The following is an 18,521-nucleotide window of genomic DNA, read 5'->3' as shown; positions in this document are numbered from 1 at the left end:
GATGTAGCCAGCTCTCTCAGATGCCTCACTTAATACTCAGAGGGCTTTCTCCTCTAAATTGATTTAATTTAGGTTAAATTAATGGTTGTGTCTGTTCAGATGCTTTCTAAGTGGAAAATCCAACTCACAAAGTAGGTTTATTAGCTTACAAAACTGAGATAGTCCAGAATCAGAGCTTATTTAGAAGGGCTCAGTGAGGTCTCTGGGTCTCCGCAAGCCAGCTTAACCTCAGACAACGAAAACATGGTCATCATTGCTGTGTGTGGCCTTACATTCGCACTCAGCAGTGTTCAGAACAAGTGAGGGTCGCTTCCAGAAATGTTCTCATGAAATTGAAGAAGTTGCTCTTTTAGCAAACTTCTTGTCCCTTCTCACTGACCCAAGTTGAGACGTTTGCCAGTTTCTGAAAAAATCACTCTGGTAAAACAAATAGGATTGCCCTGGTATCCATACCATGTCATTGGTATATCTTTCTCCAAAGAATTCGAAGTCACCCACCAACTCTCTTGAAGGGATGTTTCCTTTGGCTCTAACAGGTGAGGTGGAGGAGTGAAATGTAATGGCCTATGCCATGTCACACCCATAGTTGTTCATGGGAAACCAGATGAGGGAGGTCCTCTCATATGCTTCAGCCTCCCCTGCAGATGTGAGGTAATGGCCGTGGTGCCTCAGGAGTCAAACAATGCCTTTACACTACCTTAGGAGCTGAACAAGCTCCTATGTAATAGTTTACCATTTACATATTCCCAAAGACACAATTGTACGGGTTCATAGGAGCCCCTAAACAAGTGTTATTCAGCACCTAATAGGTCAGTGGCTTTAAATTTTTTTTTCTGTGATCCATAGTTAATACATTTATATCATAACTAAGTATATATGTAAATATACTTTTAAAGTAACAGTTTCAAGAATATTGAAACTTTTTATTATTTTTATTATTATTATTATTTATTGTTTTATTATTTTTTAATTTCGTCCTTTCTGTATTGATTTAGAAAACTAATTTCACATCCACAATTTGAAAAACATGTTGTAGGAAATAGGACAGACTTGAACAGTCAGGCAAGAAAGTGTGATGGATTAAAGAGACCTGCTGCCCTATCCCGCTGCATGTTCAGCTTCTGAATTTTTTTGTAGTTATTTGCTTTTTAGAGTTCAGATTTAAAATTTCTAAAGGCAGGCTCTGACATTTTCGTAAGGATTTTTTGTGTGTTTGCTTTTTTTTTTAAAGAACACCATAATTGCTTCCAAGTTCATTCAGTACTCTAAAATGTCAGTAATAATAAAAGTGGCTTTTGAATACAACTTTAGTCAGATTAAATTAAAGACACTTATTGTAGGTCTGTCTTTAATTCAAGTGACAGTAATTTGGGGAAAGCAGTGCTAAGAATTTGGCCTCTTAATTAGGCCAAATTAAATGATAGAGATTCTCTAAATCTTGCTGAAAATATGGTAACAAGAAATACTTTGCTACAAAACAAACTTAACTGCTAATGAAACCTTTGAAAGCCCACCAAATATATATTGAGGATGGTTGCCATTATTATATGTCGCGCTACATAATAATATTTGAAATAATGTTCTAGGAAGGTGGCTTTTCAAACTCTGACCTGCAGAGCCCCAGGGCTTCCAGGATATATCCTGAGAAAAAGGGACAGATCCAAGGCCAAATGGTGGAACTCCAGGTCACCTTTGCAACCAGAGCAGCTCTGGTTTTGTTCATCCGTTTTACACAGTTGACTTCCATCTTAAATTTCATTTGAAATTAGTATTTCTCTGCGGTATTAAAAAAAGAAAAAGAAAGAAAAACTTAAAACCCTCCATTCTGGACAATCCTCTTGAATAAAGAAACACGAATAAATCATACTTTGCTAGCTGACTCACTGTAACTTATCATTATCGGGGCTTAAGAAAGTGTTGTAAGAATTATATCCTTACAAAAAAGGATCAGCTGAGAATAGCAGAAACATATAAATCTGGGGTGAAATTGAAATTCGTCATAATTCCTTCCTCTTGACCTTTTGAAGTTGGCGAAAGTTGTTTTGATAGGTGCAGTTTTGATTTTAAACTATTTTATAATAAGAAATGACCATTTGGTTTAGCCAGAACAGACTGATCCTACAGACTAAAACCTACAGACTAAAATAATTGTGACCCTATATGTTGTCAACTGAATGTGGGTATTTTAAGTCAGTTTTGCATTGTATCAAGTATTAAATCTATGTAAATTTCAAAGATTTTCTTAAAGTTTGTGTTGCTAAAGTGTATCAAGAAATGTTGTTCTAAGTGTCTGTCTCTGACTTTTTCGCAGTATATTTTGCATAAGTATGTAATTCGAATCACATGTTGGCTTCCTACATAAAACTTAATCCAGAGCTTGAATCAGTCTTTGAGTTTGAGAAATCACAAAGAGTTTTCCCCAAAAGTGTAGTGTATATTTAAATGTTTGTCTTCGTTCTTTCTAATTCTGTGTGTTTTCCTTTTTGCCAACCAGGAGCTGCAGGTAAGTTGCAGCCTGGTGTTGTGGATTGTTTATTTGTTGTCGTCTGTGATGTATTTGTCTTTGTGGTTTCATTTGTGTTTGTGTATTAGATTAGAAAAGGCCTAGATAGTAGATTTAATTGGTCCCCAGTAATACAATATAGAAAGTTAAGAAAATTACTAAGTTAAAATAGGTTATCAAACAAATATTCTGATCTCTTTAAATATAAATATTTAATGATGTTTTAAAAGTTTCAAGAAATTGAAGGGCTGATTGAAACTCTGTTTTTGATGATGCATTAAGTATTTTTCATCTTGGCATATGTTTTCCTGGTGTATGACATTTACTATATTTATAAACATGTACTTGAGGTCTTAGAAATCATGTCTTGCCTTTCCAGGGTGAAAGTATGGACAATTTCAACTGGGGGGTCCGCAGGCGCTCACTGGACAGTATTGACAAAGGGGACACTCCATCTCTCCAGGAGTACCAGTGTTCCAGCAGCACCCCCAGCCTGAACCTGACAAACCAGGAGGATACAGACGAGTCCTCAGAAGAAGAAGCAGCACTCACAGCAAGCCAGATCCTCTCACGCAGGCAGATGGTACACAGTTGTTACCTTGTTATACAATGACAGCGGGTCTCCTTTGCCTTTTAACTTCCAGTTTAGTAACCACTGTTTCTTGATATTTGTGTTTTTCATTTCAGTTTGGGTAAAATGCACACACTGAAATGAAAATACAAAATCACAGCGACAGTGGAGTATTTTGTTGTTCATGACAGAACTAAATGTTTAAGTTGATACTGCTCACCCATTAGCAGCTAAGACATATTTTATATTGCTCCTCTCCTAGTAATGGTGAGTTGTTTGGGGCACTTTGAGAGGACCTCCTCTTGAATGATACATATTTACTATATCAGTGTGAACACCAACACTACTGAATTCACTACCCGCTTTTCTTCCCTAGTTAATGTGGAAAGATCGAGCACGACTTTGCTTTCTTTCACGATCAAGTCTATTTGATGGAGGTTCTGGCTTGTATCCCAATGGCCAGACAGCAGAGATTTAAAGAATGAGTGAAAAATGAGAACAGGAAGGCTGCAGAGTAGTCTGTTCATTCAGAAATGATGGATGCAGTGGTAGATGGCTTGGAACTTGAATATGGCAGTATGAGGAAAGAGAAGGTTTGTGGAATAGCCACTATGGTATATATGATAAGGAATCAACCAATAAGGACCAGGTATAACCTACAGTGACATAGCTCTTTTATGAGTGCCTTTTACACACTGAGCTGGACTGTGTGTCTCTTTGATTTGGACCCATTTGCTCCACATTTGGTCTGCTGGTAAAGTGTTGGCACTGGTGTTAAATAGCAGGACCTGAGCTGGCTTTAGTCAAAATGTAAAGTTGTCAGCTTATGGTTAGCTTCTGGTCACCTTACTTTTTTTTTTTTTTTTCTTTGTTGCCCCAATAAATCTCTCAATTAACCCCCCATTTAAGTTTTAGATGATAAGCTAAGCTGTCGCTGATCAGCACTGAGTGTTTCAGATGCTGGTGTCTTCCGTATATTAGTCACTATGACTCTCCCTCCAACCACACGAGTAAGTATGGTTATTGCAGTTTTGCAGAGTCAGTGACTTGTCCCAGAACACACAGCTAGAAACTGGGTTTGAACCAGGCGGTCTGCCTCTATATCTGTGCCACCTCGGACTTGGTCCTCTGTGGGGCTGTTTTCATTTAGAGGAATGTTTGAGTTACTGGCAACAGTGACCAACTGAATGAGGCACAGGCCCTCCCTGGAGCCGGACTGTAGGCTCAGAGGCTGGCATTGCCACCAACCCGCTGTGTGGCTGTGGTCAAGAAAGCTAATGTCTCCTTTAAAACAGGACTCCTGATAGTATTAGCCTCATGGGAATTTCATAAGGAGGAAAGCCTCCCAGCCTATAGTAAGTGCTTAATAAAAATTAGCTCTCATGAGAGCCTTGAGGCAGAATTAACTGTCTCCTTAGTGGCAATGAAATTAAAAAAAGAGAACTCAACGTTGCTTCCTCCACAAGGGAAAAAAATTAGTTTTTGCCTTTACCTACTTCGAATCACAAACTCGATATTGCTAATGCTAAATATTAGCCATGAAAAATTTATAACCCTGCTTAAAAGAGGAAAAAGTATAATATTTTCTTTTTTCTAATTAATGACTACTACTTTTCAAAGAATATAAACCCACTAATGATGGACTACCATGACAACAATTTCATTGCCTTAATTTTATTTTAATGAAGTTCTGTGGTATTTATTTTTGCTTAAAGAAATGAACAGGTAGTTCACACTTGCAATTAACTCTGCTTCCTGAGAATCCACTGCAATAACCATACTTGCCTCATGTGATTGGAGGGAGAGTTACAGTGACTAACATATGTAAAACACCATGAACAGAGCTGGTGCCTCTTAAACACTCAGTGCTTATCAGCTACAGGTTATCATCTAAAACTTAAATGAGGGATTAGTTGAGAGGCTTATTGGGGCAAATAAAAACCATAGGGAAGAGCCCTTGCCCTCACAAATCCACAGACCAGTGGAAGACACAAAGCATTACCATAAAAATACGATTTTCAGTTCAAGATGAACACAGTCACATAGAGCTCCTCCCTTTTGGTAGTTTTTGTTTAGCAAAACTTAATCTGTATTAAAGGATATTTCAGTTCTGCTGATGGATTAGCCGCGTATATTAACAGCACCAATTCTGGTGTAGACTGAAGAGGGACAAAAGGTAATTTTAGGAAGTCGAAGAAGCTCTTTGTAACTGAGCCTCCTGAATATCTTATGATTTAGAATGTTTCTTATGGCCTTCGTGACCATCACTGACTCATAAATTCCTTATTCTACCGTTTCTTCTTTTAGTTGAATGATTCTGCTGTAGACGAAACAATGCCAGACCATCCTGATTTACTTCTTCAGTCTCAAGATTCCACCGGCAGTGTCTCAACAGAAGAAGTGCTTCAAATCAGAGATGAGACCCCAAGTTTGGAGCCTTCTCTAGATAATGCTAACAACCAGCTGCCTGAGGTGGGGAGAAATGGGGGCTGGTGCATGGCCGATCTGGGCTCTTTTTAGCACTCTGTTACATCCCTTGCTTTTCTTTCAAGAGAGTTTTCATCTGATATGCTAATTATTTGATTTGTTTCCAGTATTTCTAACCTGTTGGGTTGTTTTAAGTGAAGTAGCCAAATCTGAAGACAAAAATAGTGAATGGATTACAAAAATGACCTACAGGTTAAAAATAATCTTAAGTGTTTTTAATGAGCATTTTGTGTTGCAGAATGTGATTAGGTTAATGTACAGATGCTTCTGGGGATGGTGAGCATCTTCTGTGGCGCTGTATCTTCTTTGAAGGACCGCTTTTGTTTTTTCATCTCTTTTTGCTTTGTGTTTGGGTTTATGTAATTGGTGCTATGATTGGGGTTAAAACCTCAGGCCAGCTGTGTTAGCAGTTGTTTAAATGAAATCTTTTAAAAAAAACTGGAACCACTAGTACTATGTTTTTTGGAAAGGCCTGTGAGAAGTAAGCCAGATTCCAAGCTAATGACTGACTAAAAATAAGTAAGTATTAGTTTTCTTAGCTTTTTTTTAAAGTTTATTATAAATACCTTTTTTCATTGTAAATGTATAGCTCTGTCATATGTGCTTTTATGCCTTGATAACTATTAGAAAAATACTGTATTTTTTCAATGTTAACCAAATTAATGTAGTTATTACAACTCATAATTTTAGTAAGTTGAATTCTCATGCTCTAATTAAGCTGACAGTGTATTTTACATCTTTAACAGTAAGCAGACATATTTCGAAATGAAGGTATTTTGGCAGCTTTTTAAAAATGCACATACAAGTATGACTGAAGTTTAGATAATTCAATTCAAATATTAATTGAGGTTGTACTAGCTTCCAGGCATTCAGTTAGGTGCTAAAATGATGAATAAGGGAAAAATCCCTGCTCTCAGGGAGTGCATTGTCTATTAAGGGAGACAGAGGAGGCTAAAAAGAAGCATAATTTTTCAGTTGATAAACTCAATAATAGGCACGTTCATATTTTTTGAAAACTCTGAAGCCGATTGGCTGTACATAGGGGTAATGGTGGTAAAAGACGGGCTTCATGGCAATTGGGACATTCCAGGCAGAGAGACATCATGTGGAAAGACATGGCAATGTGAAATAACATGGTAGATTCAGGTAGCAGCTGGAAATTCGGTATTTCTAGAGAATATGTTGGAGGAGGAGGAACAATAAAAAAGATGGTTAGGGTCTAAGACATGAGGGGTCCTACATGCCATCTTGAGATGATAGGAAGTCAAGGATTTTCATTCCTTAAAGAGATATCTGTGACAAGCACTGTATCAGATACTTAGATAGGAATACAAAGCATACGCACGTTCAGTCATTTGACCAATATTTATTGAGCCCCCGCCAGGTTCTGGGCACTATTCTAGGCACTCGGCTTTACAGCACTGTGTGAAACAAAGGCTTTTGTCTATGGAGTTTAATTCTAGTAGGAGAGACATAATAAACAGGTAAAACAAATAAAATATAAATAATATATCAGAAAGTGATGATTTTATTATTCATACTAAAAAGAATCTAACAGCAATATGTACCTGGTGAAGCAGAGGTTTCGATAGGGTGGCATTTGAGGTGAAACCTAAGTGACAAGAAGGAGCCAACCCTTGAAATTGTGGAGGAAGATGTTCCAGGCTGAGGGAGCAGCAGTTACGAGGGCCCCGGTATATCTGAAGAACGAACTGGCCGGTGGGGCTGGAGCACAGTGAACATGGGAGAGTGGAAGGAGAAGGAATTGGGGGGTGGGCTAAGATGCCCTCATCATCCATTTTAGAGGCCATATAGCTGGTAACCATTGGAGGATTTTAAGCAGAAGAAGGCCATCATCTGTTATGTTTATTTTTTTCAATATCAGCTTTTCTCGTGAAAAAAGGCAAGTGGGTCCTAGTACCTGACAGGTGGAACTTGTGGTCTAGGCGCCTATCATTGGGGAAAGTTATGGTCTGATTTGTGTTTTAGTAAAGTGTCTATGGTAGAGGCATGGAGGGTGTAATGGAGGAGGCTGAGATACAGAGATAAAGACATTAGCAAGAGATAAAGTGGGCCTGGAACCACCCAGTGCAAGGACATGAGAAACGTTTACGGGAGAGAACTGACAGGATTTAGAGATGCACCTTAAGGAGATTATGTTCCTTACAGTTGTTGGGAGGCTTGCAGAGTGGTCATTTAATCATCTAGTTAATAATATAATCCACTGTATCTAATTTGAATCATAGCGTGTTAAAGATCAACTGACATTCTCTTTAGAAAAGATGGCAACAGCAGACTGATTTCTAGAAAGACTTTCTTAACAAAAGCAGCATGGTTAATGGTTGTATGTTTTCGTTTAATTTAATTAGGAAATGAGGAACTCTTATTTTTTGGTTATTAGAAAGCTCCAGTCATAGTAAACTACCTCCTAGAAATAATTCATATTTATTAGAAATGAATATATGGAAATTCATAGATACTTCTGTATATACTGGGAATCGTGTTATTTTAGATGGGCATTATCCAATAATATTTAATGGGCCTACTTCCAAGGCACTATAAAGTTCCTAAGGATACTTCCCTCCCCACCCCCTTCAAATCAATTTACTAGACTTTTTTCCTTTTACAGTAGTGGGTTTCATTATCACTATAAACTTTGTGACAGTGGTGGATGAGAATGAAGGTAATACTTTTAAACCATACTATTTCATTAGAAACCGTTCTATTGACATTAAACCTATCACCAAAAGAATGCTGTCCACAAGAGAATAATACAAGTTTGTATCTGCTGGATATGTTGGCCTAATTTGTTTTTCCTTGCTGTATCTGATAGTGTCAAATAACCCCATATTGTCTCCTTTTTAAACAAGTATGAAAGCACTAACATATTGAAATAAAACCATAACTATATTATTAAAGCAGTTTCTTAAAATAAGCAATATAATTAATTTTAATAGGTAAAATATCTTATGAATAAAACCCATTCATAGAAATATTTATTTGAATTTTTTCCCTTAAATTATGTTACTATCAGGAAGATAGATCAGGCTAAATTATTTCTTGTCATGACAGGAATGTCTGGGCTCTAGAAGGGATTAAGTTCTGAACTTATGTTTATTAGAGAAACCTTTACACAGGGTTTCTTCTAGTATTTACGATAGTTTAGAGACCAATTCATGGATGACAGAAATTATTCCTTATAGGAAATTATCTTTGTAACAAAGTATGTGTTTGTGTATATGTTTGTCTAATAAGAAAATTTGATTCTCATAATCTACATATAACTATAGAATCCATTCTTGTAACCCAAAGCACTCTTCATGAAATTAAGGTGTTAGAACTTTTCAGTATATATTATATAATAATAATTACAGATAAAACATCAATCCTCAAATTATTATTCAAGAACAAATGACAACCAAATATAGGTATAAACTAATGAAATCTGAGGGCATTAAACTAAGGACTCTGGTGGGTTATTTATAATAGCTGAGATATTGATGTTGAAGGAAAAATTAACACCAATAAAAATTCCAGGTGTAGAATGTCTCTAGCACTATCACATAAACTATCTTTCCAAATAACCGATGCTTATTTAATGGCCAAAGCATCAAAAAAAGAAAATTTCAGGTGGAAACCTTAGAGTGTATTGAATATTTTATTAGAATGTTTAAGGAATAATTGTACTACATTATTTACTAAGTGTTATTCTGTGAAGACTTATTCCTTTCGTATACGCTTTGTATTTTCCTGCCATATTTCTATGCTTTGGACAACTTCTAATTCCTTTTCCCTGAAAAACTATCAGTCTTAATTTGGGCTGCTATAACAAAATACCATAAACGGGGTGGCTTATCAACAATGGAAATTTATTGCTCACAGTTCTGGGGGCCAAGAAATCCGAGATCAAGGTGCCAGCCAATTCACTACCTGGGGAGGGCCCTCTTCCTGATAGCAGATGGCTGCCTTCTTGTCGTGTCCTCACATGGTGGAAAAAGAGCTATTTAGCTCTCTAGCTTCTTATAAGGGCACTAATCCCATTCATGAGCGCTCCACCCTCATGACCTAACCACCTCTCAAAGGCCTCACCTCCAAATACCACCATATCAGGGATTAGAGTTTCAACATAAGAATTTTGGAAAGACAAAAACATTCAGTTCATAACACTGTCGTTACCCCATCTTTGTCAAAGCCCATCATACGTGTTTCCTCTGAAGAGGTGAGTCTCAATTTCCTCAACCAGGTGTGACCTTCCCCTTCTTTGAGTACCAGTAGTCCTTTCTATATCACTTATATTTACCTTACACTTACCATACTCTACATTATTGTCATTTGTATTAGCCTAACCCCATTTTTAGATTGTAAACTCGTGTGGTTAGTTATTCATTTATCTCAGACCACCCAACCCAAAATCTGGTCAAAATCCTTTTTATTTTATAAATGAATTTTACAGATGAATAAGACCCAGGCTGGTCTAAAGTCAGAGGTTCTGACTTTCATTTTTCTTATTTTGGAAGGAAATTTCTACTTTTATCAATGAGCACAAGATAAGGAACTACTGTAAAACTAGAAACTTAGGTCTAAGTACTGAAAGAAGAAGCTGATCTTTATTCCTGAAACTGTAAGAGACCATTAGTGCTTATTTTCAAACCGATTAAACTAACATCCATGCAAATTAAAATTGGCGATGATACCATCATGGTATACAGTTTGGAAATGTTTTTCTTCTTTAAGAGTGGTAGTTCATTTACAACCAATACCTGTTGAGCGTCTACTCCGTGCCAGGTACGTGGCAACATTATTTCAGTAATGTTACAATGGATAGGAAGGTAAAACCAAGAGTATACTTTATAACATATTTTCATCATCATTTGCTTAGGGTTAGGAGAATGCAGTCAGTGTATTTGATAAATGAGTTTGTCATTCATTTAGTTTCAAAAATAAAAATCTAAAATTTCCTAGTGTTTTCCGAATTCTAACTCAGTGACGAAGCATTGTTAGTACTCAAATCTGAAATGAGGTATTGTGTGTTTTACTACCTGAAAACAGTTCTTATATCACAAGTGTTTAGCTCATTTATACTAGTAAGACCGTCATCTTGTTTCAGTTCAGCATCTTGTTTCAATTAGCATCCTCCTAATTGGCCAGGACCTGTTCTTGGTTCACGGGCAGCCCCACAGGACCAGTGAGTCAACTATTTTGAATTATCTCCCACCTTATATCCAGAATTTACTGGATATAATATCCTGGTATAATGAAAGAAATCACATTTCAAATAAGAGAGAATTTATAGTAATAATATAAACCTTTTATGTACAATTAGAATATATATGAAGAAAGATATTTACCAAAAGATATATTTCTAAGTAAACACCCAAATCCTATTATGAGAACTCCTTGAAGTTTCTTTGTGGCAATATGTGTTACCTATTAATTTCAATTCTTTTTAAACTTGAGGCTATTTTTAAAAAACAATTTTCTATAATCAGAGTCCAAAAATTAAACTGTAAATGAAGATGATGAAAATACGGTATCACAAACACCTTAATAAAATAGATGTATATTGATAGCAATAGTCATTTATTCTATGTTGATAAAATTATCTCTTTGTTAAAGTCCATAAAAAATATGATTGTTTTACAGGATACAAGTTCAGTATTAAAGGAGGAACGGGTTATTACAGCCTTTGAAGATGAAGGGTCATATATAATTCAAGAACAGCAGGATTCTATTGTATGTCAAGGAATTCTTGATTTAGAGGAAACTGACATGCCAGAGCCTCTAGCTCCTGAAAGCTATCCAGAGTCAGTCTGTGAAGAAGATGTTACCTTAGCTTTGAAAGAACTAGATGAAAGATGTGAAGAAGAAGAAGCTGATTTCTCTGGACTATCTAGGTGAGAATACGGTATCACAAACACCTTAATGAGGTGATATCTTCTTTCCCATCCCCTCCCAGTTTACTTACTTCATTTCTGTGTATAAGTTGGTCTACAATCATACTATCTTCGTTTTTAAAGATAAAATGATGGGTTTATTTTCTGTTATTAATATTCACTTAAAGAAAAATAAATTGGCCATTCTCAAAGCATATTGAGTGGCATTATACGTTTAGAAGCACACCAAATAACCTATTTTGGCAGAATGTCCAAAAGCCAAATGTTAAAATCAATATTGGGCCATGGCCAGAACCAAGTATCAAAATCATGGAATGAACTTCTGTGATACCAGAATAAATCTGAAATATATCTAAATATTATTTTACAGTTTCATTATCAATGATCAGAGTTTTCAGGTTTGACTCATAATAGACAGAAGTGATAATTTCTTAGTACTGCCAGATGCTGGATTGTTCCTTTTAAATGTTTCACTATTCAACAATTTGAAGCTCCTTGATAATTATTTTTACACAAAAATTAATGTTTAGTAATGATCAAATGTCCGAGTTTTACTCTTGCAATAAAAATTCAGTTATACTTCGAGTGATAATAGAGCTTTAACATATACAACACATGAGGAAATTTTTTACGCTCAGTATATCTAGAGTGCTTACCTATATTTGAAAGTATATATTCAGTTATTAACAACAAATCTTGGTGACACACTTTGTTCTTATTATTGATTTGCATATGACAGTAGTCTGTACCCTCACTCACTGATCATACACAACTTCAGGGATGACAGGAATGATGTGGAGGTAGATATTCAACTATTTAGGTTTCTAAAAGGCTGAAGCCAAATAGTTGCCTTTAGCCAAGTAGTGAAGCTGAAATAGAATAAAGTTTCCCTCCTAAATATAGAGGTATATTGACTCAAGCTTATAGGATACATTTTATTCAAATCAAAAACCACAGTGACATTTTAAAAATTAACCTTTTTAAAGTATAACCTAACTTTTCTCTTCAAATGTCTGCTTAATTTTTATCTTCCCCTCAGCCTTTACTCAGATCCTTCTCTTCCATATGAATTGCTCTATAATTTCTGTAAAGCCTTATAGAACTGCCTTGTAATGTGAAACATGCAGTTTTAAGACCCCGAGTAACACAATTCTTTATGGAGTGTCTGACTCAAACTTTTTTTCATCTTCAACACCCAGAGTTACACACTTCTTAGACTGTCCAGCCCAAAAACATCTTTGCCGTTTTTCATTGTTACATTTTTATGTCTATTATCAGACCGTTGGGATTATAAATTCCTTAAAGAAAGTAGCTACGTCTTACGTTTCTTTTGAGTCAAAACTGTTACTGCCAGGTACACAGTATGTGTTCATGAAATAGTTGAGCTGGCAGCATATGTCATGGCTTTTAATATCAGGTTTGGACCCATAGTCCTGGTTTCAAATTCTGGTTCTGTCATTTCCTACCCAAAAACCTAGGCACGTTATTTAACCTCCCTAAACTTTTTTTTCTCATCGGGAAAACTGAGATCATAATAGTACCTAACCTTCATAGAGTGGCTGTAAAAATTGAATGAAACAATCCATACAAAGCACCTAATACAGCAACTTGACACAAAAGTACATGGCCGAAACTTTTTACATATTATCATCATCAATTTAGGCCTGTTCAAATAAAAAGCCTCCAAAACTGACCATTTAAAATGAAAGCTTTTTTTTTTAAATTTATTGAGGTAATAATAATATTGGTTAATAATATTATATAAATTTCAGGTATATTTTATAATTCAGTATCTGTATGCTCTATCACATGCTCACCACCAAAAGTCTAGTTTTTTTCCACTACCATATATTTGCCCTCCTTTATCTAGTTCATTCTTCCTCACCCTCCTCACCCTCTGGTCACCACCATTCTGTTGTCTGTATCTATGAATTTGTTTATTTAAAATGAAAGCATTCTAATCTGAGTTATTCATAGACATTACTGAAATTAGTCCATAGTTCCGGCATATTATAGGATTTGGGTTGTTTTTAGGGATTTGCATGAAATTGGGTTTCTGATTACAAAGATGCCAAGTAGAAAGAACACAGAAATCTGTTTATTTGTGCTTCCTTACAAAGTTTAGGTTGTTATACATACCTAAAAATCCATTTGGATGACTAAAACTATTTTAAGTAATTGAATCTATTCTTCTAAAATACTATTATGATTACTTTGATATTTGTGTTAACAGTCAAGATGAAGAAGAGCAAGATGGTTTTCCAGAAGTACAGACGTCACCTCTGCCATCACCATTTCTCTCTGCCATAATAGCTGCTTTTCAGCCGGTAGCATGTGACGATGAAGAAGAAGCCTGGCGCTGCCACGTCAGTCAGATGCTGTCCGACACCGATGGGTCCTGTGCAGTGTTTACTTTTCATGTGTTTTCCAGGCTGTTTCAGGTCAGTGAGGTTTAAGGTTTGTGAATTCATATTATAGTTACCTGATAAAGTTATGGTTTTTTGGTCTAAGATCAGTATCTAAAACTTTTAATATCCTACTGATTTTTATTAAAAAAATTTTTTTTCCTAAGATAGTGATATTTAGATTTACATTGTGACATTGTTGTACAGCTGGTTCTTTATACAATGACTGCTACAGATATCTCCCTTAAGGCAATTAGAATAAAACTTCAAAACAACTGATAAGTTTTCTGCAGCATACTAGCCACCAGTAGGGATACCACAGAAATATAAAGATCCTTGCCTTCAAGGAGCTCACAGTCAGTATCATAAAACAGTTTATAATTTAGTGGTACATTAATTGGCTCTTTCATTACTGTGTGGGGACCTTAAAATTTTAGGTAAGGTTGCTTTCAATCCTAATAACAATAACAACAACAATAATAATAAATAAGTAACACCTATTGAGTACTCACTACATGTTAGGCACTATGCTAAATGCTTTACATATAAGTATTTAATTCTTACAACAAACCACAGCAATCTTCAGTCTCTCCCTCCTGGAAGAGAGGAGATTTAGTATTCATTAATAGGAGCATTTATTTATTTCTGTACTTTTATATTGCTACTTGGTTTTCTGTTTATATTCCTTTCTTTCCAATGATATTCTAAACTTCTTGATGCTGGGGACTGTAGCTTATGCTTTTTTTTTTCTTAACTAATCATAATGATACCTAACAGTGCTACACATATACATGTAGGTACACATCAACTATTTGTGTAATTATTATACTACTGATAATATAATCTGATTCAACGAGTGCTCCCTATGGGTCAGACACTGTCTGATTGTTTTATATAAACGAATATTGAGTTTTGAGAAGATGTTATTCTTAACGCATTTGTATGACTTTAATTAAAGTCAGGTGGCAACCCATAGCCAAGAATAGTAAACTACGTTTACCAAAATTTTCTTTCAGGTAGAACTTTAGCTTTAGAAGAGTTAACTCCTCAGATATGTGAGGACTTTATTTCCAAGGGCGTGCAACATGTATTCATTCTCTCTCTTCCAACAAAAAAATCTCAGAAATGGGGGCACAAATGGCATCAGCAGTTTCTTTTTTCATAGTATTTTGTAAATCTTTGACCCTTTTTAGAAATTAACATGTTTCCTAAAGAAGTGCCTAGAAATATGGATTAACAGATCAGTTCTTAGAATTCTGAATCACGACAATAATTTTAAAAGAAAAGATTGCTCTAATTAATATACTTCTTTACTTAAAGATGAAAAGATACTTTCTTATGAAATATTAAACTTTTTCTTATGCTTTTCTCCATAGACAATTCAAAGAAAGTTTGGAGACATAACTAATGAGGCAGTCAGCTTTCTTGGCGAGAGTCTGCAGCGCATTGGTACCAAATTTAAAAGTTCATTAGAAGTAATGATGATGTGTTCAGAATGTCCAACCGTCTTTGTAGATGCTGAAACAGTAAGTATATTATGAGGGCTCATAATATATACAAAATCTGAATGGCATCATTCCATGAATGGGCTATGTAAAAGGTAATTCAGAATTTTAAAGTGTGTCAATGCATAATTTTCTACTTGATTATGAATATCTAGCAAAAAGTCATGCTCTAGGGTTGTATACTTTTCCCAATTCCTGAATAAAATTGGGTAGGAAGGGGCTTGACCTCCCTCCATGAGGAACCCAGAGCTCCTTGGTCTGGGGGTGGGGGCGGTCTCATCTTGTTTCCAAGCACATTCAGAGATTGTGTATTGTGATAAAGAATTAAGGTTTAAGAAGGTATTGCGTTTTAAGGTATATACTAGTCTGATGTGCCTTTTCTTCCCTGAGCCAGTTTTTGGAAGCATATTTGAAGGCCTGCTAGTCCTTACTGACATTCTGAAAATCCCACTGTGTTCCTCCTCTGTCTCAGTGAAAGGTCAGCCCTCAGCGGGACAGAGTACAGTAAGAGACACTGGTAGCAAGTTGGGCCACAAGCCAACTAACAGAAATTCTATGACCCAAAAGTTGTCAGTCTCATGATTGGGATCAGAAATGGTAACCTGGATCAATGTGTTTCTGATTTGACAGCTGATGTCATGTGATTTGCTAGAAACACTCAAGTTCAGTGTTTTGGAGTTGCAAGAACACCTGGACACTTACAATGCCAAAAGAGAAGCAGCTGAGCAGGTCAGTCTCTTTTTACCACGTGAAAAAGAGTGGTTTGCTTTTGACAATAGAAGAGTTAACCTGGCAGCTGAATAGCTGAGGTAGGAAAGAGGACCAACCCCTCAGCACTTGCCGTGGTGTTTTACTGAGAATGATGAGGCCTTTGAGCTCTCTGTCCAGTGACTTCCTTTCTCTAGCTTTTAGAAATCAGCCCTCTAAGAGCACAGTGGAAAACCACTGCTTTATAAAAAGCTTCTGAATAGAGACTGTATAGTTGCTGTTACATTGCAAGTGGGGAAATAAAAGCAGTATTGCTCTGAGAATACATTATGATGATACTGCGGTCTAGAAAATCTGAATCAACCTTGACAGAGTTGTGATCTTTTTCTTATGATGTGTGTGTGCGCACATGGGCAAGCGAGGAGAGAAAGAAGCATGTAGTAGATTATAGCTATTACCTGCTAAGAAATATTTCTTTGATCCAACCTGGCATGAAAAAACTGTAGTTCTGTTCCCTGAGAGTAAATGTTTTCAATTAACAGGGGCAGGAAAACTTATAGAAAAAAATGCTTCTTTTTACAAATTGTATACAAACTGTATACAATGAGTGTGTTTTTCTAGAGTAGATGAGTCTTTCATTAATAAGTTTTAAATATCTATCACATGTAAAGACTTATGAAAAATGAAGTATAAAACCCGACTTGTATTCTTTTAATATTCTAGATAAGAATAAAAGGCACAAATACTGTACATGAATAATCAGTAACAAAAGTAAAGTGTCATTTATAAGTTATAGCTATAAGTGAAAGTACTGGCAATGAAAGAGACTTCACAAAATTGTACAGATCTAACGGAAAACTGCGGCCATACTGTGACTTCCAAAGAAAGGTCACTTGGACTAATAGGAAACCTTCATGGAATAGAGATATGACCTTAGGCCTTGACAGATGGTAATTTTAGATTGGGGGATTATTTTCAGGGAGAGAATACAGTATAAGAAAATTCTTATAATGGGGCTTTCTCTCCTTACAAGAGAGAGAGGATCTTATATTTGGACCGAAAGAAAAATGACAGATTGGAGAAGAGGAAAGAGTTTTCAACATCAGAAAAGCTCTGGTCATCTTATAAATAATAGTACCACTTACACACTCGTACAGACGTTTTGCATATATGTGTTCACATATCTGTTGAATGTCTAAGAGTGGAATTGCTGGGTCATAGGATATATATATGTTCAACTTTAGCAGATTCTGCGAAGGACTTTTCTAAAAGAGATTGTATCAATTTACAATCCCTCCAGAAGTGTATACAAGACTTACCATTGCTTCATATCTTTGCCACCACTTGGTATTGCCAACTTTTAAAAATTTAGTCATTCTGATGTGTCCGTGGTAGCATTTCATGATATTTTTCATTTCCCCTGATGACTATTTGAGCACCTTTTCATGTAGATAGCTTCATTTAGTTTGTGAATTGTGCTTTCAGATACCTTGCCCATATTTGTAAAAGGGTTATTTGTGGTTTTCTTACTGATTTGTAGTTATTTTAAAACCCAAGCCTTTTATTGGCTACATGTATTACAATTTGTTCCCCACTCTGTGGCTAGCATTTTCATTATCTTAATAGCATCTTTTAATGAACTGAAGTTTTCAATTTTAATTCATTCCAAGTTATCAGTCTTTTCTGTTGTGGTTAGTGCCTTTCGTTTCTTCAGAAATGTTTGCCTGCCCTCAAAGCTGTGATGGATTGTTACAGTAATGACCTAGATGAGGCATGCCACTCTCTGTCCACACACCTTTGATGTTCCTCCCATCAAGATATGGAGTCTCTTTCCCCACCTCTTAAGTCTTGGTGGCCTCGTGAATTGTTGTGACCAAATTCCGAAATGATGCTGTGCAACTTCTGAGACTAAAACCTACGAGGCCTTTTGCAGCTTCTGGTTTTGCCATTATGCTGGTCAGAGTGTAAATTGGGATAAACTCTGGAAGTTTTTTGACCTCTAGTCTATCAGAGGATGAGAGGCCTCGTAGAGGAGAATGGAGGCATCCCAGCTCTTGACAGCCAGCATGCCAGGCATATAAATGAGCCCAACTTGGAACTCCCAGCCCCAGTCAAGCCATCAGATGACTTTAGACTCATGGCCTCGGCAAAACCAGAAGAAACTCCCAGCCAACGCATAGGTTTCTCTTGTTTTAAGCCATTAAGTTTTAGGGTGCTTAGTTATACAGCAATAGGTACCATTTACAATAGGAAAACATCAAATACCTACAAGTAAATCTAGACAAAGATATGCTAGATCTCCAAATAGAAAACCTCAAGTATTACCAAGAGAAAGTAAAGGCTAAATAAATAGAGGATTATACCACGTTTATGAATCAAAAGGCTCAATAGTATATAGATGTCATTTTTCCCCAAAATGCTCTGTAGATTTAATCTCATTCAAAATCT

At 36.0% G+C, this 18,521-nt stretch overlaps 1 protein-coding gene across 15 annotated transcripts in view; it reads left to right on the top strand.

Moving 5' to 3' along the window:
* The window catches only part of FRYL (FRY like transcription coactivator), a 271,172-nt gene that overhangs the window by 242,768 nt on the left and 9,883 nt on the right, over positions 1-18,521 (top strand). For all 15 annotated transcript variants that reach the window (XM_039845152.1, XM_039845167.1, XM_039845153.1 and 12 more), the window contains 6 exons: positions 2,883-3,086; positions 5,382-5,546; positions 11,205-11,455; positions 13,689-13,896; positions 15,237-15,386; positions 15,996-16,094. In XM_039845152.1, coding sequence (XP_039701086.1) covers positions 2,883-3,086; positions 5,382-5,546; positions 11,205-11,455; positions 13,689-13,896; positions 15,237-15,386; positions 15,996-16,094 — 1,077 coding nt within the window. The remainder of the gene's footprint in view (positions 1-2,882; positions 3,087-5,381; positions 5,547-11,204; positions 11,456-13,688; positions 13,897-15,236; positions 15,387-15,995; positions 16,095-18,521) is intronic.

Source organism: Pteropus medius, unplaced genomic scaffold (assembly GCF_902729225.1).
Source record: "Pteropus medius unplaced genomic scaffold, Ma_sr-lr_union100, whole genome shotgun sequence".
NCBI classification, from domain to species: Eukaryota; Metazoa; Chordata; class Mammalia; order Chiroptera; family Pteropodidae; genus Pteropus; species Pteropus medius.
This window is presented reverse-complemented; position numbering and strand designations above follow the sequence as displayed.